At 35.5% G+C, this 25469-nt stretch overlaps 1 protein-coding gene across 1 annotated transcript in view; it reads right to left on the minus strand.

The window, feature by feature from the left end:
• The window catches only part of LOC120860999 (3'-5' RNA helicase YTHDC2), a 69927-nt gene that overhangs the window by 19593 nt on the left and 24865 nt on the right, over window positions 1–25469 (minus strand). The window contains exons 10-22 of the mRNA XM_040236704.1: window positions 25163–25298; window positions 20957–21083; window positions 20508–20573; window positions 15479–15657; window positions 15139–15235; window positions 14973–15060; window positions 14806–14886; window positions 12376–12458; window positions 9381–9486; window positions 7594–7713; window positions 7006–7278; window positions 1375–1501; window positions 83–288 (exon numbers count right to left, since the gene is read on the minus strand). Coding sequence (XP_040092638.1) covers window positions 83–288; window positions 1375–1501; window positions 7006–7278; window positions 7594–7713; window positions 9381–9486; window positions 12376–12458; window positions 14806–14886; window positions 14973–15060; window positions 15139–15235; window positions 15479–15657; window positions 20508–20573; window positions 20957–21083; window positions 25163–25298 — 1689 coding nt within the window. The remainder of the gene's footprint in view (window positions 1–82; window positions 289–1374; window positions 1502–7005; window positions 7279–7593; window positions 7714–9380; window positions 9487–12375; window positions 12459–14805; window positions 14887–14972; window positions 15061–15138; window positions 15236–15478; window positions 15658–20507; window positions 20574–20956; window positions 21084–25162; window positions 25299–25469) is intronic.

The following is a 25469-nucleotide window of genomic DNA, read 5'->3' on the forward strand; positions in this document are numbered from 1 at the left end:
TGGGAACATTTTTCATTGATTTTCAAATATTTAAATTAGACAAATTTTACCTCAAGGCCAAAAAACATTCAAAAAGTTTTACCTTTTTATATTGAGGCTGACTGAGAACTGAAGTGGGATGAAACCGTACTTTTTTCTCCTTTGGCCCTGCCAATACTATATTCTCTCTGTCCACATGAACTAAATGAGGATACATGCCTGCAACCAATGCAGCTTTAACAACAGCCCAATTCTCAGAATTTGTGTTAACATCTCGAATGTCACCACCACCTCTTGCTCTCACAAAACCTAGAAAGACGAAAGAAACCACACCAACTTTTTCTACTTCACAAGATATACTTTTAAATTTATGGTTTTCACACAAAAAATAATGTATAACAGATACAAGTTTAATGATTCAAATTTCACAATAATTCATAAAATTTCTTCTGAAAAGTTTAACATATAAAAGCAATGTTCTAAGAAAATTTAGGTTTACTTAGACTAAAGTAAGCAGTAGATACACTGGGAAGTTGTGAACTTAAAAAAAAAACAACAAAACACTCTTGCAATAAAGTTCTCCGTGAACAGCTATCAGAAGCATCCTAAAATCACACCTAAAAACCTAAAATACTCCACTGAATGGTATTAATATCATGTTGGTTGTGATAGACACTAATCCTGGAAGTGAAGTCAAATAAGCATAAAGTATTCTAGCTTGAATTTCAATAGTCCTTCATATCTCCCCATATTTGAAACAACTCTAAATCCTCTGGTTCATGCCTTATATCACTTTGGCACTTGAGCTATTCTAGGAATACAGCCTCAGGTACTTTTCTTCTATTTCCTCAAGATAAAATGTCACTCAAAAAGAAATTCAAAGACACAATTCTAAAATGATATAGCAAAACTGGCATTATCTCTTTTTTTTTTTTTTTTTTGGCATTCTCTTAAGAAAAAAAAAATCAAGTGCCTTCATGTGCTTACTAGTTGTTTTATGTTCCAAAAATATAAAGGACAGCATTCATATCAATCTACTTAATTTTTAGCAATTTCTCTTCCATAAAACTATTTATTAATAGCAATAAAATATAACAAGTACCATACCTAAATCTATTTTCCCAAAAAATATATTATAAATTTTTTATTGCCAACATTATAAAATCATTCATCACCCACAGCTTCTACATTATCATTTTTTAAATCAACAAACAAAAGTTAATATCATGTAGAAGTCTACAATGTTAATACAAAGCAGTTCATGAACAAAAGATATACAACATGATAATGGTATAAAGATAATGCAAGATGGCATTAGTTAACATAAGAAGTACTATAAGGCATAGGCAGGGTACTCCCAGTAGTTGAAATAGGTTCTTTGGAGGAAAACTTTACCTGATGCTCTAAGTTGACCAAGCAACTGAGTTCTCATGCCTATGATTATTTCCATGGTAGCTTGTGAAAGAAAATTCTTTTCACAAAAGGCTCGCTCCCACCCATCACTTCGAGCTTTCTGCCATGCCTATAAAAATAAAATTATACAAAAGACACATCACTTCTCAGTTAGGAAGCAAAGTAACTGAAAATCATTGTATTAACCATTCAAAGTCAATTCTTCTTCTTCTAATTCTCTTACAAATAAAACAAGCAAACAATAACATAGTCATAAATATAAAGAACAGATTGATGACTGCAAGAGAGGGGAGGTTAAGGGAGTGGAGAGTAGGTGAAACAAGCGAAGGGGATTAAAAGCTACAGACTTAAAGTTATAAAATAAATAAGTCCTGGGGATGTATAGTTAATAACACTGTATGGTATATTGTAAAGTTTCTAAGAGAGTAATTTTTTTCATTTTTGACATGAACATTTATTTTTTAAGTAATTTCTACTGGAATATAGTTGATTTACAATTTGTGTTAGTTTCTCTGCACAGCAAAGTGAACCAGTTATATGCATACATATATCCACTCAAGTCAAGTGGGCCATAGAAAGCATCACTACGAACAAAGCTAGTGGAGGTGATGGAATTCCAGTAGAGCTCTTTCAAATCCCGAAAGATGATGCTGTCAAAATACTGCACTCAACATTCCAGCAAATTTGGAAAACTCAGCAGTGGCCACAGGACTGGAAAAGGTCAGTTTTCATTCCAATCCCAAACAAAGGCAATGCCAAAGAATGCTCAAACTACCACACAATTACACTCATCTCACATGCTAGTAAAGTAATGCTCAAAATTCTCCATGCCAGGCTTCAGCAATACGTGAAACGTGAACTTCCTGATGTTTAAGCTGGTTTTAGAAAAGGCAGAGGAACCAGAGATCAAATTGCCAACATCCACTGGATCATGGAAAAAGCAAGAGAGTTCCAGAAAAACATCTATTTCTGCTTTCTGGACTATGCCAAAGCCTTTGACTCTGTGGATCACAATAAACTGTGGAAGATTCTGAAAGAGATGGGAATACCAGACCACCTTACCTGCCTCTTGAGAAATCTGTATGCAGCAACAGTTAGAAGTGGACATGGAACAACAGACTGGTTTCAAATAGGAAAAGGAGTACGTCAAGGCTGTATATTGTCACCCTGCTTATTTAACTTCTATGCAGAGTACATCATGAGAAACGCTGGACTGGAAGAAACACAAGCTGGAATCAAGACTGCTGGGAGAAATATCAATAACCTCAGATATGCAGATGAAACCACCCTTATAGCAGAAAGTGAAGAGGAACTAAAAAGCCTCTTGATGAAAGTGAAAAAGGAGAGTGTAAAAGTTGGCTTAAAGCTCAACATTCAAAAAACGAAGATCATGGCATCCGGTCACATCACATCATGGGAAATAGATGGGGAAATAGTGGAAACAGTGTCAGACTTTATTTTCTTGGGCTCCAAAATCACTGCAGATGGTGACTGCAGCCATGAAATTAAAAGACGCTTACTCCTTGGAAGAAAAGTTATGATCAACCTAGATAGCATATTCAAAAGCAGAGACATTACCTTGCCGACTAAGGTCCGTCTAGTCAAGGCTATGGTGTTTCCTGTGGTCATGTATGGATGCGAGAGTTGGACTATGAAGGTGGCTGAATGCCAAAGAATTGATGCTTTTGAACTGTGGTGTTGGAGAAGACTCTTTAGAGTCCCTTGGATGGCAAAGAGATCCAACCAGTCCATTCTGAAGGAGATCAACCCTGGGATTTCTTTGGAAGGAATGATGCTAAAGCTGAAACTCCAGTACTTTGGCCACCTCATGAGAAGAGATGACTCACTCAAAAAGACTTTGATGCTGGGAGGGATTGGGGGCAGGAGGAGAAGGGGACGACAGAGGATGAGATGGCTGGATGGCATCACCGACTTGATGGACGTGAATCTGAGTGAACTCTGGGAGTTGGTGATGGACAGGGAGGCCTGGAGTGCTGCGATTCATGGGGTCACAGAGTCAGACATGACTGAGCAACTGAACTAAACTGATCCAATCTTCTTTAGATTCTTTTCCCCTATAGGTCGTTACAGAGTACTGAGTAGAGTTCGCCGTGCTGTACAGTAAGCTCTCAACAGCTATCTATTTTATTTATACTAATGTATACATGTCAATCTCAATCTCTCAATTTATCCCTCCCTCCTCCTTTTCCCTTCAGTAACCATAAGCTTGTTTTCAACATCTGTGACTCTATTTTTGTTTTGTAAATGTTCATCTGAGAGTAATTTTTGTTTTTTGGCTGCACCACACAGCATGTAGGGTCTCAGTTCCCTGATGAGGGGTCAAACTTGCATCCCCTGCACTAGAAGCACAGAGTCTTAACCACTGGGCAACCAGGAAGTCCCCAAGAGTAACTTTTCCTATTGAGACATAATTGACTTACAACATTAGCTTTAGGTGCATAATATAATGATTCAACACGTGTATATATTGTGAAATGATCACAATTTTAGTTAACAGACTAGAGAGTAGATCTTAAAAGTTCTTATCACAAGAAAAAAATTTTTAGCAAGGAAGGATAAGAAAGCCTTCTTAAGGGAACAATGCAAAGAAATAAAGGAAAACAACAGAATGGGAAAGACTAGAAATCTCTTTAAGAAAATTGGAGATATCAAGGGAACATTTTATGCAAAGATAGGCACAATAAATGACAAAAACGGCAAGGACCTAACAGAAGCAGAAGAGATTAAGAAAAGGTGACAAGAATACACAGAACTGTACAATAAAGCTCTTAATGATGCAATAACCACAGTGGTGTGGTCACTCACCTAGAGCCAGACATCCTAGAGTGTGAAGTCAAGTGGGCCTTAGGAAGCATTACTACGAACAAAGCTAGGGGAGGTGATGGAATTCCAGCTGAGTTATTTCAAATCCTCAAAGATGATGCTATGAAAGTGCTGCACTCATTATGTCAGCAAATTTGGATAACTAAGCAGTGGCCACAGGACTGGAAAAGGTCAGTTTTCATTCCAATCCCAAAGAAAGGCAATGCCAAAGAATGTTCAAATTACTGTACAACTGTACTCATTTCACATGCCAGCAAGGTAATGCTCAAAATCCTTCAAGCTAGGCTTCAGCAGTACGTGAAATAAGAACTTCCAGAGGTACAAACTGGATTTAGAAAAGGCAAAGGAACCAGAGATCAAATTGCCAACATAGCTGGATCATAGAAAAAGCAAGCGAATTCCCATAAAACATCTACTTCTGCTTCATTGACTATGGTAAAACCTTTGTATGGATCACAACAAACTGTGGAATATTCTTTCTGAGATGAAAATATAAGACTCCATTACCTGCCTCCTGAGAAATCTGTATGTAGATCAAGAAGCAACAGTTAGAACTGGACAAGGAACAACTGACTGGTTCAAAACTGGGCAGAAGACTGTATACTGTCACCCTTTTTATTTAACTTGTATGCAGAGTACGTCATTTGAAATGCTGGGCTGGATGAAGCACAAGCTGGAATCAAGATTGCTGCGAGATATACCAACAACCTCAGATATGCAGATGATACCACTTTAATGGCAGAAAGTGAAGAGGAACTAAAGAGCCTCTTGATGAAGGTAAAAGGAAAAAGCTGGCTTAAAACTCAATATTCAAAAAACAAAGATAATGGCATCTGGTCCTATCATTTCATGGTGAATAGATGGGGAAAGAGTGTCAGATTTCATTTTCTTGGGCTCTAAAATCACTGTGGATGGTGACTGCAGCCATGAAATTAAAAGATGCTTGCTCCTTGGAAGAACAGCTATGACAAACCTAGACAATGTTTTAAAAAGAAGAGACATAACTTTACCAACAAAGGTCCATCTACTCAAAGCTATGGTTTTTCCAGCAGTCATGTGTGGATGTGAGATTTGGACTATAAAGAAGGCTGAGCGCTGAAGAATTGATGCTTTTGAACTGTGGTGTTGGAGAAGACTCCTGAGAGTCCCTTGGACTGCAAGGAAATCCAACCAGTCCATTCTAAAGGAGATCAGTCCCGGGTGTTCAATGGAAGGTCTGATGTTGAAGCTGAAGCGCCAATACTTTGGCACCTGATGCGAAGAGCTGACTCTAGAAAAGACCCTGATGCTGGGAAAGATTGAGGGCAAGAGAAGGGGTAACAGAGGATGAGATGGTTGGATGGCATCACTGACTCAATCGACATGAGTTTGAGCAAACTCCAGGAGACAGTGAAGGACAGAGAGTCCTGGTATGCTGCAGTTCATGGGATCACAAAGAGTCAGACATGACTTAGCAAATGAACAACAACAACATAGTGATGGATCTTAACTAGACTTATTGTGGTGATCATTTCACAACAGATACAAATACTGTCATTAGGCTCTATACCTAAAGCTAATATAATGTTATATCTCAATTATATCTAATTTTTTAAGAATAAATAATTTAAAAATAAAATCTAAGACTTTATAATCAAATAAAATTATCATTAGATAATTTACACTCAAATGCTACAACGCTATGAAAGCACTGAGTTTATAAAGTCCCAACGAGAATGAAGTATCAGGTAACCTAAATACCTAGCTATGTAAAAATACTCACCTTTATAGATGTGCCTGCTAATTTTCCTCTACTAAAGTATGAGAGATTTCCAAATAAGCCATCATAATACCATTATATCTAAGAACCCTGTCACTCCAGGCCTCTAAAAATAACCTTATATCAACTTCCTACTCTGTGTGAGAATGGAAAGTGAGATTCCTAGAAATTACCTATATGTAGTATAGTAAAGCTTCTCTTTGAAAATGAGTTCTCTTGCTTCAGAATATAACTGAAAAGCTGGGGGAAAAACAGACTAGATAGGAATTTTACTCCAAATCTTTCTCTGATTACAATATTATCACTTAATATTATAATATACAGTATCTAATATACCCAATTAATAACAATGCATCAACTTCTGTTCAATAATGCCCACAAAAAAAGCTTACAATTATTTTTTTAATTGCAATATCATTTCCTTTACTCAGGCTCACTATTCTTATCCTTTCTTTCCCATTTACCACTTTCCTCTATTTCTCACATTATCTTAAAATTTGTAAGTGATTTTTGGATTTTGCTTTATAAAATTAAATTCTTAGTATACTGTCCTGAGTACACAAGAAAGAGATATACTCTAAAAAAATCAATAAATAGATGTTAAATTCAAAATAATTTTCTTCTAAGTTTTGTTCTATACACTTTGAATAACATAAAGTTGTTTCTTAACTAAAATTTTACAGCATTTCTGAATAAGATATGATTAAAGATAAGGAATTTGAGCTTATAAAAAAATAAATATACATAAAAGTAAAACATATATATATATATATATATACACATACACACACATATTTCCACAAGGAGAAAGTTGAGAAAATGAAAGAAACTAGAGAAAAATATGATAATTTTAACATAGTGGTAGTAGGAAGATATTCTGAGCTATCAATAAAATGTGACTTTATAATGAAATAAAATTAATGGAATCATATCTATTTTTTTAAATTTGTTACACTTACTCTAGAAATGTGTTTAGCAACATTTCAAAAATAAAATGACAAAAATATTACCTGGAATGCTCTGAGAAGTGCCATGTGGTCACTGAAAGTTCCTGCGGTGAAACGTTTCCTACAAAGCATAGCTGCACGTTTCTGAGAGGCCTGAGTTGGCAGGACGAAAGGATCTCGATAAGCTAGTGTGCAGGCAATTGTAAGGATGGGATCCAGACACTTCAAAACAACAGCACACAGGACCATTTTACCAAGATGTGGCTCTACTGGCAAGTCAGCCAAATGATATCCAAGTTCAGTGAGATCTTCCCATGCATCCATTGCATCTATTGTCTAAATAAAAGGATATAAAATAGAACTTGACATGATCAAAACTGTTTAATCAAACCCTATACTTAAAAATCCATAAGCAAGATACAAGAACATAAATTTTCTTTTGCTATTACATCTCATAAAAAAAATTTCTGCTTCAAATATATCATGTAAAAATGAACTATACCTACTGTTTTAATTACCACAAAAGAATTATTCAAAATACATGATTATTAAGATAATTTTTTAAGATACAAAATTAGTTAAGACACATTATCAATTGGTTTAAATTTCAAGTAAAACAGCCAGGTAAAATAAGTCTATAAAGATACCAACCTTAAGCATTTGTACAGCATTTCTTACAATTAAAGCTGGTGGAGGTTCAGGAGCTTTCATAAGGAAATCAGCAATAGCACAATTAACTGGGGCTAACAGCTTGGTATGTAAACACAGTTCCTGTAAATGAAAAGAGCAAATCATTTTGAAATGTTGACATTTATAGCTGATTTTCATTTTTTAAAAAATCATAGAAATTATAGATCCCCAACAGAGACTAGTAGAGTCCCTGATTAAAATGAACAGCAAAGTAAACAATGTCATTTCATGAAAGATCTTTCTATGAAAGATGGGCTCATACTTTAGTGTGAGAATCTTAATAATCATCTTCCATCAACATCTATCAAGATTACTACTGTCCCTGCTGGCAATGTCTTCTCACATAGTCCTTATATATAACAATAATAGTCACTGTCCAAAAATCTTTTTTTCCCCTTTATACTGCATTCTACAACCTTTTATCCATTTGACAAATATTTAAGTGCTTGATAGATGCTAGGCACTACACATCAAGTTGGAAAAAAAAGAAGAGCATAACCAGACACTACCCTCATGGATTTTCACTGTGTGTGAAAAACAGAATAATTATATAATTAACTACTTAATTACAGTTGTGATAATGAAGGATAAAAGGAACTAAAGACGTAAACATGAGGTTCAAGAAATGGCAAGAGGAGGTGACCATGGGAAGTCAAAGACAATTCTCTAAAGAAATGACACAAATTAAGATGTAAAGATTGTGAATGCTAAGTAGCTTCAGTCATGCCTGACTCTGCAACCCTATGTACTCTAGCCCTCCAGGCTCCTCTGTCCAAGAGATTCTCCAGGCAAAGATACTGGAGTGGGTTTCTATGCCTTCCTCCACAGGATCTTCCTGATCTAGGGATCAAACCTGCATCTCTTAAGTCCCCTGCATTAACTCCCATGTAAAGATTAGTTAATCAGAAAAGGAAAAATGGGGTGGATTCTATGGAGACGGGATAGCACATGTGAAGGCCCTGAGATACCAACAAAATGTGTTTGAAAAATTGAAGCTATTAGTATGAGTAGAGAGAAGAGGAAAGGTATGAATTAAAAATTAAAACCAGAGACACAAGCAAGAGAGATGATTTAGGCTCTGGTTAAGAATTCTGCATTTTATCCTAAGAACAGAAAATGGCACATAGGCATGGAGAAGTGCGAAGTAATCCAGGTATATGGATGCCAATAATATGATCCAGTGTCTCTTTAAGATTTGGAAGCCAGCATGTAGCTTGGCACACCAAAGAATCAAATTAATATACTTCTGATAGTTTTCCCAACAAACTACACAGTGTTTGATTGTTCCATTAAGTCAGAAAACTGAAAGGAAAATAATTAATATAGACTAGGAAATCTCAGTGAACTCAGTTCCAAAACTAACAAGGTAAGCTCAGCAACTTGAACTGAGATTTTGGTATTATCTTTTGGACCTTAAATGATTTGTTTTCTACTTCTCATTGAGAATTTAAAAGGTGAATACGGATGTGGTTGACAAAATCCTAAAACGTTACAGTAAAAAACAGTATATTTACAAACTATACCATAACTGAAATGCACTCAAGCAGCTCTTTAAAATTTTGGACGTTTCTGAATTAAATTTTCTTATAGAAAAAATATTAGTTTTATATAATCACCCTCCATAATATATATTTTAGAATTTTATTTTATAAATTGATTTATTTTTAAGTCCAATCGGTCTAAGTTGAAATGATCCCTCTCCTCCCTCACCCAAAAAAATAGCATTTTAGAACTTAGTAAATTTCCACCTGTAATGGCATTCTCAAAAGTTCTGGAGTCTGAAATTCCAACATATTCTGGAATCGAAGTCTACTGAACAGTCGGAAACAAATTCCAGGTCTGCATCGCCCTGCCCTTAAAATTAAAACACAAAATTAAGGCTCAAACAAGGAATAAAAACCATAACAGGGAAACTGTAAAAGCAATGTGATTTAGGAGACAGAACAATAAACCAGGATCAGGATATCTGAGTTTGAATCTGTACTCTGATACTGATCCCCTAACCTTTGAAAAGACACTTCATAGGTGTGAAATTCAATTATTTAATTTACAAATGAGATTCATGAATGGTATCTACCTGACAAGTAATACTTCTAGAAAATAGTATAAAAATTAACATATATACATATATATACACACACAAATAAAAATGAATAAAAAATAAAGTATGAATAAATATATAGCAATTCAAATTTAATCAGTTTTATGAAGCTGCTACCAAGCACTGTGTTTCAGTTCAGTTCAGTTCAGTCGCTCAGTCGTGTCCAACTCTTTGCGACCCCATAATCGTAGCACACCAGGCCTCCCTGTCCATGGGGAGTACCTCTTTCAGTATCCTATCATTTTGCCTTTTCACACTGTTCATGGGGTTCTCACGGCAAGAATACTGAAGTGGTTTGCCATTCCCTTCTCCAGTGGACCACATTCTGTCAGACCTCTCCACCATGACCCGCCCATCTTGGGTTGCCCCGCGGGCATGGCTTAGTTTCATTGAGTTAGACAAGGCTGTGGTTTAGGTCCACTGATTAGAGTTGTGGAAGTTATGCATTTATATAACTCTAAAGGAGTGTCATTTACCCCATCATCAGAGACTTGCATAATTTTCTGGAAAGTACCAGAAATATACCTTGAAGAAAAGCAGTGACTTTTAATTTCATTTAATGTCCTTATGTCAGCTAATAGCAAGGCTAATACCAAGTGACAGAGATACAGAAATATCCCTATTCTCACAAAGTTCACAATCCAGAGAGACAAACAACTATAACACAGTGTGATACAAGCTAGAAAATCTGACATTGTTGGACCATTTCTTCCTTCACCATTTCCCTGACTACATACGCATTAGTTTTCCCATCTATCTAGCATCCTCTAAGAAATTCCTAATCTTCCACAGTCCTTAAATGCTGATGTTCCTTTGAGGTCAGACCTCAGATCTCTGCTCTCCTTACTCTACTCTCTCTCTCATAAGTGATATTAATAATCCTCGTAACTTCAAACTTCATCCATATAGGTCTCATTATCCTAATCTAGACCTGTATTTCAGAAGCCTCTTAGCTCCCCCTGGATTTTCCACAGTCAACTCAAACTCAACACAGTCAAAAATTTACTGTCCTCATATCACCACTTTTCACATTTCACCTGACAATAGCACCGCCATCCACAAAATTGTCTTAGAAACCTGGAAGACATCCTTCATTCCACTCTATTCCCTACCCCGGAACATACAATCACCAAGATTACTCTCCTGAGTACCTCCTGAATTATTCTCAGGCACACCTCAGAGGTATTTCAGGTTCAGTTCCAGACTATGGCAATAAAGCACACGTAATACATATAACAACAAACAACAATAAACAATATAACACACACACAGTAAAGCAAGTCACAAGAATGTTTTGGTTTCTAAGTACACAGAAGAGTTGTTTTATACTATACTGTAGTACATTAAGCATGCAGTAACATTACATCTAAATAAACAATGTGTATATCTTAATTTTAAAAATGCTTTATCACTAAAACAATCCTAGCCATCATTTGGGCCTTCAAAGTCATAATCTATTCGCTGGTGGAGGGTCATGCCTCGATGTTGATAGCTGCTGATCAGCTGAAGGCTGGAAGTTATGGCAATTTGTTAAAATAAGGCAACAATGAAATTTGCCACATTTATGGATTCTTCCTTTCATAAATGATTTCTCTGAAGCATGCCATGCTATTTGATAGCATTTTACCCACAAAACTGCTTTCAAAATTGGAGTCAATTTTCTCAAACTCTGCTGCTGCTTTATCAACTAAGTTTAGATAATATAATCTTTTGTTTTGTCCTCCTTCTCAGTCAACAACCACTGTTTTTTAATATTGTTCTCTGCCTTGACAATGTATGTCTAAATACATATATAAACATATACAGATACTTGTTAGCACAAGAAAATACTAGATATATGCTTTATACCTTACTTTTTCAATTAATACGAGTTTCTAAAAACTTATCCACATAAGACACATATATCTACATATTTCCTTTTAACAGTTACTTAGTAAGACATTATGTGGCAATAATATAATTTGCTTAACCACTTCACTATTTATGGACATTACAGTGTTCCCAGATTTTTCACTACTAATAATATACTGCTAAAAGCATTCTTAAACATATATCTTTGCACACATGTGCAAGTATACTCAAGATAAATTATGGGAAGTGAAACCCACTGCAAAAAGGGAGATCTTGATAAACAATTTCAAATCATCCTGTGAAGAAGTCACACCAATTGACACTTCTAATAACAAACTATGAAAGCCTACTGATCTATGTTTTTTCCAACTTAAAAATTTTCATTGACGCCAATCTGATAAGCAAAAACTAGTACCTCATTAATTTGCCTTTCTTCACATATATGTGAGATACATGTGGTATACACGAAGTTAATGTAGTGATCTTTATTTAACTGATTTATTCTGAGTTTTTTTGTATAGTACAGAAATTAGTCTTATCTTACATTGCTTTTATTTTCATTTTTTAAATTTTTTACATGTTCTGAGTGTAGGTTATACAAGGCAAAAATTTTTACTTTTAACATAACCTAAATTTGACTTTAAAATAAGTATTAAAATTGTCTGCTTTGAAAAAATAATATAAAAATTAAGACAAACATGAAGATTTCAACATTTTATAGAAAGTAAAATATACATTAAATATTCCCATTTGAATGGGAATTGAATGAATGTTCATTAAATATACATTACCTGCCTTTTCGTTGTATGGCGCTAGCTTTGGAAATCCATACCATTTTTAACATTGTAACAAAATTCAGTGCATCAAAGGATTTCTGTAATATTTAAATCATCTTCATGTTAACACATAAAAGGTATTTAATAAGAAATAGAAAACATTATGAATATATTTTAACATGCCAAGTTTAATTCAGAGTCCCTTTTGACTAGCACAGGGTACTGATTTTTTTAAAAATCCAGATTTCTGGTTATAATCATTCTAAGGGAAAAAAAGGAAAACTAAACTCTGAAGAGCTGTAAAACTTCCTCATGCTGTGCCTTGCTAAGCTATCTGTTTTACTCTACTACACTTGAAAAATGGCAGTCAGTTCTCATAAAGCATCAAGATTGGAGAGAACTGATCTATTCTCTTAAGGTCATTTTCTATCAGATTTACATCATCGTGGGGAATAGGAGTCATCAGGGAAAGACATTTTCTGACATACTTTTCAGGAAGCTGATTGGAGAGAACAGTAATAATCACTAAAATAATCCTATTCCCAAATGAAGAATTTTCAACCCCATCCATTTTATCTCTTGCTGAACTACTAATGTGTCAGCCTATCCAGAATGTTACAAAAGAGAAAGTAAAAAAGAACCACTACTAATCCCATATTTTCACTACTAAAGTGAAAATTTACTATAGAGAAATATTCATTTTTAACTAGTATATACTCTAGTGACTTTATACCATCCTTTTCATAAAATAACTACATAGATAAATATAAATGGGTTCTCTTAATAGTTTATTATGACATTTTTAGAAAAGATGCTGCTTATTTTGATTTTTAATATTACCCTTATCAATTTTGTGTATAAAATAACTTTTGACACTACCATCAGTTTTCTTAATAACACACAAAGGTAACTTCTTTTCACATTAAAAATGATCATTTATATCCACTAGAGCAAACATGATTTGTTTTCCCAAAATGGATAGCATTTATTTCCTTGAAAAACCAAAAATTTTCAATTCTTTCATGAAAGTGAAAGTGAAGTCGCTCAGTCGTGTCCGACTCTTTGTGACCCCGTGGACTGTAGCCTACCAGGCTTTTCCCTCCATGGGATTCTCCAGGCAAGAGTACTGGAGTGGGTTGCCATTTCCTTCTCCAGGGGATCTTTCCAATCCAGGGATCAAACCCGGGTCTCCCACATTGCAGGCAGATACTTTAACCTCTGAGCCACCAGGGAAGCCCCTCTTTCATGAAAGGACTAACCAAAATTAGGAATACTGAGAATTGGTGGGCACTGCAATACTACACAGAAAAGGCAATGGCAACCCACTCCAGTACTCTTGCCTGGACAATCCCATGGATGGAGGAGCCTGGTAGGCTGCAGTCCATAGGGTCGCTAGGAGTCAGACACGACTAAGCGACTTCACTTTCATTTTTCACTTTCATGCATTGGAGAAGGAAATGGCAACCCACTCCAGTGTTCTTGCCTGGAGAACCCCAGGGTCAGGGGAGCCTGGTGAGCTGCCGTCTCTGGGGTCGCACAGAGTTGGACACGACTGAAGCAACTTAGCAGCAGCAGCAGTAGCAGCAATACTACAAGGAAATAAACACTGACTTTTATTTATATCAGGGGTTAGCAGAAATTTTTAGCCTTTGCAGAGGGGCTCTGTTGCAACTACTCAAATCTGCCATTGCAGTGTGAAAGCAGTCAGACAATGGGTAAAAGTGGACAAGGACACGGCATTATTCAAATAAAATTTATTTTTACAAAAGCAGTTGATGGGCCCAATTCTTCTGGTAGCCATCATTTGCTGAAACCTGGTTTTATGTTTTTTCTTGAACTAAAGAAGGCTTTTTTGAACTAAACATTTTTTGAATACCCATTAAAACTACATGCAGAGCACTGGAAATGTAACAATGAACAAGAAGGACACAGTCCATGCCCGTAAGTAGAAAGAAAACATAGAAAATATGTAATCCAATTTCCACATTGACAAAACTTTCAGTTACTAGCCAAATGCTTCATTTTCTTCCTAATAGTGTGTGTGTGTGTTAGTCACTCAGTCGTGTCCAACTCTGCAATCCCACGGACTTCTCTGTCCATAGGATTCTCAAGGCAAGAATACAGGAATGGGTTGTCATTTCCTTCTCCAGGGGATCTTCCCAACCCAGGGATCAAATCTGGTTCTCCTGCACTGCAGGCGGATTCTTTACCATCTGAGCCACAGGGAAGCTGCAGAAGCTAAACTGTTAGAATAACAAGACAAACCCTACAAACTGAATTGTTTAAGGTAGAATATTCACTTCAGTGAAACTAACATTTACTATGTCAAATTCATCCTAGAACCAGAAGTTTCCCCATTAAGATGAATTCTGCTCATAAAAATATTTATTGTTATGGAACTTAACCTTCTTCATTTAAGTAAAAATACAATTTATTCATACATACCTCTTTCACCTTACCAGAATCAATAACAAAGACAACATCATTGACTGTGATGCTGGTTTCAGCAATATTGGTGGAAAGGATCTGCAATGGAATATTATATCATAGTTAATATGAACACAAAACCAATGATTAACAAAATGGAAAAATGAAAATTTTATGAAGCTTACTATTTTTCGAACACCTGCAGGTGGGTTTTTTAATACCTTCTTTTGATCAGATGTTTGCATATTTGAATGAAGCATAAAGACTTGGTATCTGTTGACAATTAAGAGAAAATATACTGTGGTACCTAACTGTTATTAAAAGTAACAAATACAAAGTGTTAGCTTTTACCTATGTGCATTATCAGCAAACCGTTTGTCATCGAACAGGATACGATCCCTCAGACCAACAATTTCATCATATCCAGGTAGAAAAATCAATATTGCACCTTGAAGAAGAATGATTTTTTTAACATTCAATCTCTTTGTAAAATAAGAATCAATCAAAACAACTAGATATAATGAACTATATATGTGTTTTCAAGTACTGATAAGCTCTAATACTTATGACATTTAAAGAGATTGTGCATTATTATCAATGGAATTATATGAAAACTTATATACACAAAATATTAATCTCTAAATCAAAGAATATATTTTTGTTCCAGTTCTTTTAGACAATACTCATTTACCAGCTTCACAACTATGGCAGATATTGTATAGAAGATGCATAATCAAATCCAAGTCTACTTTTTCATCATCAAAACTATGGTGATAAGCTTTCAGAAGTTCTCTGTCTTCTGCACTGAGATCACTCCCATTTGTTTGAACCAAAGAGCTTTCATCCAGATTTCCAAATTCCAAAGAAGCACTAGAAGAAAAAAAAAAAATAGATCAAGTTGAATTCCATTAAAAAGAGTAACCCTTGCCAATTATTCCCATTATGTCCACCTTCACATTTTCAATATACTCTAAAAAGTCAAGTGACAATTAATGCTCTAGCTATAATATAATTCATATTTTGGTTTCAAGTATATTATTCAAAGTAAAACTTGGCAACAGGTGCTTTTTAAAAAGCTCAACCTGAAGACATTTCTTCAAAGCAAATATACAAACAGCCAACTAGCACATGACATCATTAGTCATCAGAAAAATGAAATTCAAAACCACAGTGAAATACCACTTCATACCCACTAGAATGACTATCATCAAACGACAAATAATAATAAGTGTGAGAGAGGATGTGAAGAAACTGGAACCAAGTCGAAATGTAAAATGATGTAACCACTTTGGACAACAATGTGGCCGTTTCTCACAATGTTAAACACAGTGTTACCATGTGCCCCAGCAGTTAGACTCCTAGGAATATAGTATAAGAAGAAATTAAAATATCTGTCCACATAAAAATGTGTATACAAATATTTATACCAGTGATTATTCATGACATCCCAAAAGTTGAAACAACTGAACTGTTCATCATTTAATGAATGAATAAACAAACTGTAGTCTACCCAGAAAATAGAATATTACTCAGTCATTAAAAGGATGTCACAACATGGATGACCTTTGAAAACATTATGCTAAGTGAAAGAAGCCAATTATAGAAGACCACAGATTATATAATTCCATTTATATGAATTGTCCAGAATATTAATCTATAGAAAATGGAAGTAGATTAGTGGTTGCCTAGGGCTGGGAAAGTTGAGAAAAATAAGAAGAGACTTCTAATGAGCATAGGTTTCTTTTTGGAGTGATGCAAATGTTATTAAAACTGACTGTGGTGATGACTGCATAACTCTTTGAACATACTAAAAACCACTGGACTACACACTAAAGTAGGTGAATTATATGTGAATTGAATATCGATAAAACTTAAAAAACACAAACTTTTGGTCATCATTTATATTTTAATAGGTTGTTTCTAACTACTCATTATTATAAACAATATTCTGAAAAATAGTTCTCATTAAAAATAAAAGAACTGTACAGGTACCAGCTTAACATGACTGTTAATTTGGTTCTCCTATACTAAAAGTAGGCTTCCCTAATAGCTCAGTTGGTAAAGAATCTGCCTGAATAGCAGGAGACCCTGGTTCGATTCCTGAGTAGGGAAGATCTACCGGAGAAGAGATAGGCTACCCACTTCAGTATTCTGGCCTGGAGAATTCCATGGACTGTATAGTCCATGGGGTTGCAAAGAGTCAGACATGACTGAGCAACTTTCACTTCACTTCAAACTGAAATTACTGGAATAACCCACTTGTTTCTTCATGCTATATGTAAAAATATAGACTGCTGCCATCACTAGAAATTATCAATATGATTTCTAGAAAGTTCAGTTCAGCTCAATGTCTCTAAAAGAGCTTAGGTGAAAAATAAGACTGCTTTCAATAGGAAAAATATGAACCTTTTTCAACTTTATAACTGTAGTATTTAAAATTTTAAAGTTCAACTTAAACCATTTCAAGTTTATTGTTTTACTTTTGTGCTGTTTAAAGCTATAAACTTTATCAATCCAGGAAACATAATGAATTTAAATATTTTAAATTTATAATTGATAATATCATGATCTATTGAACAAAAAGAAAGCTGACTTAGCTAGGATACCTACAATATTATCCAGATAACTGCTTTACATGGTAATCTGTAGTATACAGTAAGCTATACCTAACACCATAAGAATGGAACTTTCAAAGTGTTAGCACTAAAAGGACTGCAAGTTCTGGGTGCAATTAATGAAATGACAAAACCCACCACACCAGAATTAGCATTTGGATGTGCAGATAATTTTGACATACTACATTATCATTTAATGAAATTAAAATGATAAAAATAATTTGATACATCAAATGTTTACTTCATCTAATAAATATTCAAGACTAAATCTATAGATGTTCAGTTCAGTTGCTCAGTCATGTCCGACTCTGAAACCCCATAAACCACAGCACTCCAGGCCTCCCTGTCCATAACCAACTCCCGGAGTCCACCCAAACCCATGTCCATTGAGTTGGTGATGCCATCTAACCATCTCATCCTCTGGCATCCCCTTCTCCTCCTGCCCTCAATCTTTCCCAGCACCAGGGTCTTTTCAAATGAGTCAGCTCTTCACATCAGGTGGCCAAAGTATTGGAGTTTCAGCTTCAGCATCAGTCCTACCAATAAACACCTAGGACTGATCTCCTTTAGGATGGACTGGTTAGATCTCCTTGCAGTCCAAGGGACTCTCAAGAGTCTTCTCCAACACCACAGTTCAAAAGCATCCGTTCTTCACCACTCAGCTTTCTTTATAGTTCAGCTCTCATATCGATACATGACTACTGGAAAAACCATAGCCTTGATTAGATGGACCTTTGTTGGCAAAGTAATGTCTCTGCTTTTTAATATGCTGTCTAGGTTGGTCATAACTTTCCTTCCAAGCAGTAAGCATCTTTTAATTTCATGGCTGCAATCACCATCTGCAGTGATTTTGGAGCCCAGAAAAATAAGGTCAGCCACTGTTTCCACTGTTTCCCCATCTATTTGCCATGAAGTGATGGGACCGGATGCCATGATCTGTTTTCTGAATGTTGAGCTTTAAGCCAACGTTTTCATTCTCTGCTTTCACTTTCATCAAGAAGCTCTTTAGTTCTTCACTTTCTGCCATAAGGGTGGTGTCATCTGCATATCTGAGGTTATTGATATTCCTCCCGGCAATCTTGATTCCAGCTTGTGCTTCCTCCAGCCCAGTGTTTCTCATGATGTACTCTGCAAAATAAGCAGGGTGACAATATACAGCCTTGACATACTCCTTTTCCTATTTGGAACCAATGTGTTATTCCATGTCCAGTTCTAACTGTTGCTTCCTGACCAGCATACAGGTTTCTCAAGAGGTAGGTCAGGTGGTCTGGTATTCCCAACAAATATTCAAGACTAAATCTATAGATGTAATATAATACAAAAACCCAAGTCAAATAAATATTTTGTGTTCCTGAATAAAAAACATTTTAATATATTTTAACTTCATGTTCTGGCATTCTCATCTCTTTAAGAATTTTCCACAGGTTGTGGTGATCCACACAGTCAAAGGCTTTGGCACAGTCAATAAAGCAGAAATAGATGTTTTTCTGGAATTCTCTTGCTTTTCTGATGATCTAACAGATATCGGCAACTTGTCTCTAGTTCCTCTGCCTCTTCTAAAACGAGCTTGAACATCTGGAAGTTCATGGTTCACATACTGTTGAAGACTGGCTTGGAGAATTTTGAGCATTACTTTACTAGTGTGTAAGATGAGCGCAATTGTGCGGTAGTTTGAGCATTCTTTGGCATTGTCTTTCTTAGGGATTGGAATGAAAACTGACCTTTTCAACCTGTGGCAGCTGCTGAGTTTTCCAAATGTGCCGGCATACTGAGTGCAGCAGTTTTACAGCATCATCTTTTACGATTTGAAATAGCTCAACTGGAATTCCATCACTTCCAACTAGCTTTGTTCGTAGGATGTTTCCTAAGGCCCACTTGACTTCACATTCCAGGATATCTGGCTCTAGGTGAGTGATCACACAATCGTGGTTATCTGGGTCACAAAAATCTTTTTTGTGTAGTTCTTATGTGTATTCTTGCCACCTCTTCTTAGTATCTTCAGCGTCTGTTAGGTCCATACCATTTCTGTCCTTTATTGAGCCCATTTTTGCATGAAATATTCTCTTGGTATCTCTAATTATTTTTAAGAGATTTCTAGTCTTTCCCATTCTATTGTTTTTCTCTATCTGTTTGCATTGATCGCAGAGGAAGGCTTTCTTATCTCTCCTTGCTATTCTTTGGAACTCTGCATTCAGATGCTTATATCTTTCCTTTTCTCCTTTGCTTTAGCTTCTCTTTTCTCAGCTATTTGGAAGGCCTCCTCAGACCATTTTGCCTTTTTGCATTTCTTTTCCTTGGGGATGATCTTGATTAGTGCCTCCTGTACAATGTCATAAACCTCTGTCTATAGTTCTTCAGGTACCCTATCATCTAATCCCCTGAATCTATTTGCCACTTCCACTGTATAATCATAAGGGATTTAAGTCATACCTGAATGGTCTAGTGGTTTTCCCTGCTTTCTTCAATTTAAGTCTGAATTTGGCACTAAGGAATTCATGATCTGAGCCACTGAAAGCTCCCGGTCTTGTTTTTGCTGACTGTATATAGCTTCTCCATCTTTCGCTGCAAAGAATATAATCAATCTGATTTTGGTATTGACCATCTGGTGATGTCTATGTGTAGAAGCATCTCTTGTGTTGTTAGACAAGGGTATTTGCTATTACCAGTGCATTTTCTTGGCAAAATTCGGTTAGCCCTTGCCTTGTTTCATTTTGTACTCCAAGGCCAAATATGGCTATTACTCCAGGTATCTCTTCACTTCTTACTTTTGCATTCCAGTCCCCTATAGTGAAAAGGACATCTTTTTGGGGTGTTAGTTCCAGAAGGTCTTGTAGGTCTTCGTAGAACCATGCAATTTCAGATTCTTTACTTCAGTTTCATTACTGGTTGGGGCATAGACTTGGATTACTGTGATATTAAATGGTTTGCCTTGGAAATCTTATTAGCAACCTACAAAGTAACTGTAAACTATTATTAGAAAAAGTTCTTAGAACTACAAATATATATATATAGCTGGATAAATAGCTTTTATAGATCACATTCTATGATTTATACGGCTAACATCTTTCAAAAGGAGTTAGAATTAAAAATAGCAAAAAGTTTTACCTGTAAGATTCTAGAAGATCCACAATTTCAGTCTGGCCAAAGTGTTTAGCCCAATCTAAAGCCATCCTGACAAAATTCAAAGGTATCAAATTAAAAAAGACAAATAATGTTCTCAAAATTAGGACACTAATTACTTGAAGTTATTCATTCATCAATTAAAGTAGATATGTATGAGCAATTTTACACAACAGCTTTCATTTTTTTAAGTTTTTCTTTTTTTTAAGCAACTTTATTTATTTACTGGCTGTGTTGCATGGTCTGTGGGATCTTAGTTGCCAACCAGGTATTAAACCCATGTCCCCTGCAGTGGAAGCTCAGAGTCTTAACCACTAGACCAGCAGGGAAGTCCCCTCACAATAGCTTTTAATATAAAGGCAAATATAAGAAATCAAAAAAGATATATGTAGCTATATGAAGGTATGCAAAGAACAGATGCAATTAAAAATTACCAGCCGTTTGATGCTTTACTATGAATATTGGCTCCCATACTAATTAACTGTTCTACTTGACTTGAGAAACCTCGTCCTGCAGCAACCATCAGAGCTGTTGCACTGGTTTCACTATGTCTATAATCAACTAAAAGAAAGAAAAGATGTGTAAATGTTAAATTTTCAAATTATTTAAATACATTTTAATTTCTTTGAATATTAGGGGAATTAACCTAAATATATAACAGCACTGTATAACCCTTAACTCAGATCATCTAAGATCTGATCCTGATGTGTCATTAGTATAAGCAGGATAAAATAAGTACCACAAGTTGGAAGGCAGGAGAAGGAGAGATAGTGTTAATCAAAGCAGAAAGGAAAGCTATTAACTTTGTTGAACTCTTAAGTAACCTTCTTAAATCTAGATTCTGCCTTAATCAAATGGCAAGATATAATTAAAAAGTTAATCATCATCAGAATCTAGTAGCGAAAGTTAAAAGGGCAAACAAAAAATTTTAAATGATTTTTTGACATCCTTTTATTTTGCTTTTATTCCCCCATCAATCCAGGGTCGTCTTATAAGATGCTTAAAGAGAGTAACACTGGCAGAAAGTTTACTTCCCATAAAACCCCTCCATGAGGAAAAAAAAATAAACTTTCATTGAATTTAAATTCCATCTTAAAATATATCTCAAGCAATGCAATGTATTATAATTACTTAGAACTAATGTTCATAAAGTACAAAATTGGTAATTTCAGAAAGAAATCACTATTGAGAAAAACACTCTATAGTAAAACAGGTTAACAACCCCCTAAAACATGGTATCAAATATTAATATAAGCCAATGGTTCTTAGGTAGACAGGGGGACTTATAAGAGAATTACTTCAGGCTTTTTATTTCTGAAAGCACAGATAGCTATGCCTTACTTCTAGATTCAGATTCAGCAGTCTCAGGTGAGAAAGCACATGCATTATTAAAAAGATCTGCAAAGATTATGATTTGTGTTCACTATATGAGAATTACTACTTCAATGGAATATTCAATTGGGGGTACAGATAAGCATGGGAGTTAGAAAACGACCAAAAATTCACTAATTCTCTTTCCTTCAAAGGGTGGAGCCTAGTTCCCCTCTCCTTGAGTGTGAGCTGGCCTAAGTGACTCATTCTAGCAAATAGAACAAAGTGGAAAAAATGGTGTGCAACTTTGGAGATGAGGACATGAAAGGTACCTACAGTTTCTTCTTTGTTTTCCCTTTTTCCCTTTTGAATCACACATTCTGGGAGAAGCCAGCTGTCACATTCTGAGAAGAACAAGGCAATCCTATGGATGGTCCAGATGGCAAAGAACAGAGGCCTTCTGCCAACAGCAGAGACAAACTGAGTTCTCTGACCAACAGCCATGAGAGTGAGCCATCTTAGAAGCAGATCCTCAGTCTCAATAAACTTTCAGATGACTGCAACCCCTGCCAACAGCTTAACTACCAGTCTACGAGTGACTAGGAGCCAGAACCACTCAGTTAAGCCACTCCCAGATTCTTGACTCTCAATAACTATGGAAAATAATAAATATCTTAGGTTGCTAAGTTTGGGAATCATTTCTTATGCAGCAATAGATGACTAGCATCCAGCATTCCACAGAATGCCTAGTCCTACTAAACCAGCTGGACTGTGAAGAAGGCTGAGCACCAAAGAATTGATGCTTTTGAACTGTGGTGTTGGAGAAGACTCTTGAGTGTCCCTTGGACTGCAAGGAGATCCAACCAGTCCATTCTGAAGGAGATCAACCCTGGGATTTCTTTGGAAGGAATGATGCTGAAGCTGAAACTCCAGTACTTTGGCCACCTCATGAGAAGAGTTGACTCATTGGAAAAGACTCTGATGCTGGGAGGAGAAAGGGACGACCGAGGATGAGATGGCTGGATGGCATCACGGACTCGATGGACATGAGTCTGAGTGAACTCCGGGAGATGGTGATGGACAGGGAGGCCTGGCGTGCTGCGATTCATGGGGTCACAAAGAGTCGGACACGACTGAGCAACTGAACTGAACTGAACTGAACTAAACCAGCTAATTACTACCTGGCTACACAAGATCACACAGGATTGATACAGTTAAAAAGAAATCTATGAAGCCAAAGGTTTCCTGGATCACATGAAATATTTTCAACTTCTGGTACCTTAAAATTAAGCATTGAGATTTTAGAAGAGAAATAAAAATATGGAAAGTAAATTACTGTTCATAGAGATATGCTAACATTTTAGTTCACTACACATGGCTTAAGACATTAGAATACTGGGCTCTGGAAAATGTCCAATAAAACTATAAAGGAGAGATGACCATTATCAAAGTAATAGTCTAGTAGTCACAAAAGAAATATCTAAAAAGAGGGTCAAAGATAATACAAAAATACTTTAAAATGTTTCATAAATGTTTTAAAGCAATGTGTCTCAGAATTCAAATTTCCTAACTTATGGATAGAAACCTAAATGAAGTAGGCATTGGACCATATTAGATCATTTCAAGCATAAACAAACAACAAAAGCAAAGGCCCCAAAGATGGGAATGAGACAGCAAATATGAAGAGCAAGAAGATAAGAGTGGCTAAATTACAGTGAACAAGGCAAACAGTAGAAAATGAGATTTAAAAAGAATATCAGAGACTAAATCAGGGGAAAAGATGTTGATTTTTATTCAAAGTGTAACTGAAAGCCATCGGAAAGCTGAGAGAAGAGAAGTGGCATGATCCAATTGCCTTTTGGAAAGGATCAATCCAACTGTTCTCTGGAGAACAGACTATAAGTAACATAAGAACAGAAGCTGTTAACAGGTCAGTGTTAACAGTCCAGGAAAAAAATGTTGGCTTGGGCTAGGATGGCAGCAGTATAGGCAGTAAAATATGGTGAGATTCAGGATTTATTTATAAGGTAAAACTAACAAGATTTGCTAATGGATTACACGTGAGGTATGAGAGCAAAGTCAAGGATGATTTTATATTTTGTTATCTTAGCAACTAGGTGAATGGTAGTACCCTAAGGTTAGATTCAGTGTGCCTGGGATGGCCAAGCACTTGCATTTTTAATGGGGTCTAAAACTGATAATGATCACTAGAAGAACATTCACGAAATAGCGGGTTGAGAGAGAGGTTAGGAGATAGAAAATCAAGTAGTTTGGCGTAAATCTATTTTTATTCCTCTAACAGATTTCCAACTGGAGATGTCAAGTAGTGAGGTATACTGAAGTGAGGGGGAAGGTCAGGATTGGAGACGACATAAAGTTAGGAGTCATTTTAAATAAATATTTAAAGCTATGACTAGATGAGATTCAACTCAGGAGTAAGCATAAAGAGAAGTAGTTTAAGGATTGAGGGTTAGGACATTCCATATTTGGAGGTCAAGAAAAAGACAAAAATCCTGCCAAGGAAACCAAGACCTACCAGTCAGAGAGATGAAAAAAAATAAATTAAGAAGGAATATCAGAACCAAACTGAAGAACATGTTTCAAGAAGGAAGTGGTCAATTATAATAATGCTGAGAATTCAAGTGAGGGGATAAACTATTTGACACCTAAGTCCCTTTCAGTACTGACCTTCCATTACCATCATTCTACCTTTTGCCTAAAAGCCTTTAGGGTTCTAAAACTCACCTCTGATTATTAATATCCATTATAATCAATGAATGAAATCAGAATAAATCATTAATGAAAATATGTCACATGATATAATGCAGGTACATGTGATTCAGAACTTGAGCCTAAATAACTAAAGGTATATACTAAAATTTTTCACTTATTGAATGAATAATCTAGAGCAAAAGATAATAACATTTTTCCCTGTTTTGAAATCATAAATCTCTGAAAATCCAAGATATTTGGATTTTCAAGGAGGAAGAGGTGTGATTTGGGGGTGAGTATATTTATATCACAAATCTTATACACATAAAAACACTATTGCATATAATTATCATATATTCACAGACCCCATAAAACTGTTCTGGAGACATTATGTTAAGAATCCTTGATTTAATATAATACTATTCTATTGTATAATGTCTATTCTACTATGCTAATAAGAAAAATCCTCACTTGTACATTTGAAATAAGTACTCCAAAATAACAAATTATTGGTGGTGAACAAAAAGTGAATCTTGAATTTTATGAATTAAACTATATCTCTATCATAATAAATAACTGCAAGAGTAATTTAAAAAACTGAAATAATTTACACTTACCACTAACATTTTCAGTTAAAATAAGGTGAAAGACCTGAGCAAAGGCATCAACATCTTTATGCAGCCATATGTCAGAAAGACAAGCATCCATTTCCTTTATTAACCATGGTTCAAGGCAATTCACATCTTTTTCTGTCTTAAAAAAGAAACAAAGATTATAAATTACTTAACCTTTGCTGGCAAAGAACACAAGATGGCCATAATGACCGTAAGAACTATTAGTCATACAGTGTAATATCAAAGGATTTGACATAAAAGTTTGTCATTTCATCATAAACATTATCATTTCCAACACTGTATTTTGTTT

This window comes from Oryx dammah, unplaced genomic scaffold, assembly GCF_014754425.2.
Source record: "Oryx dammah isolate SB20612 unplaced genomic scaffold, SCBI_Odam_1.1 HiC_scaffold_11210, whole genome shotgun sequence".
NCBI classification, from domain to species: domain Eukaryota; kingdom Metazoa; phylum Chordata; class Mammalia; order Artiodactyla; family Bovidae; genus Oryx; species Oryx dammah.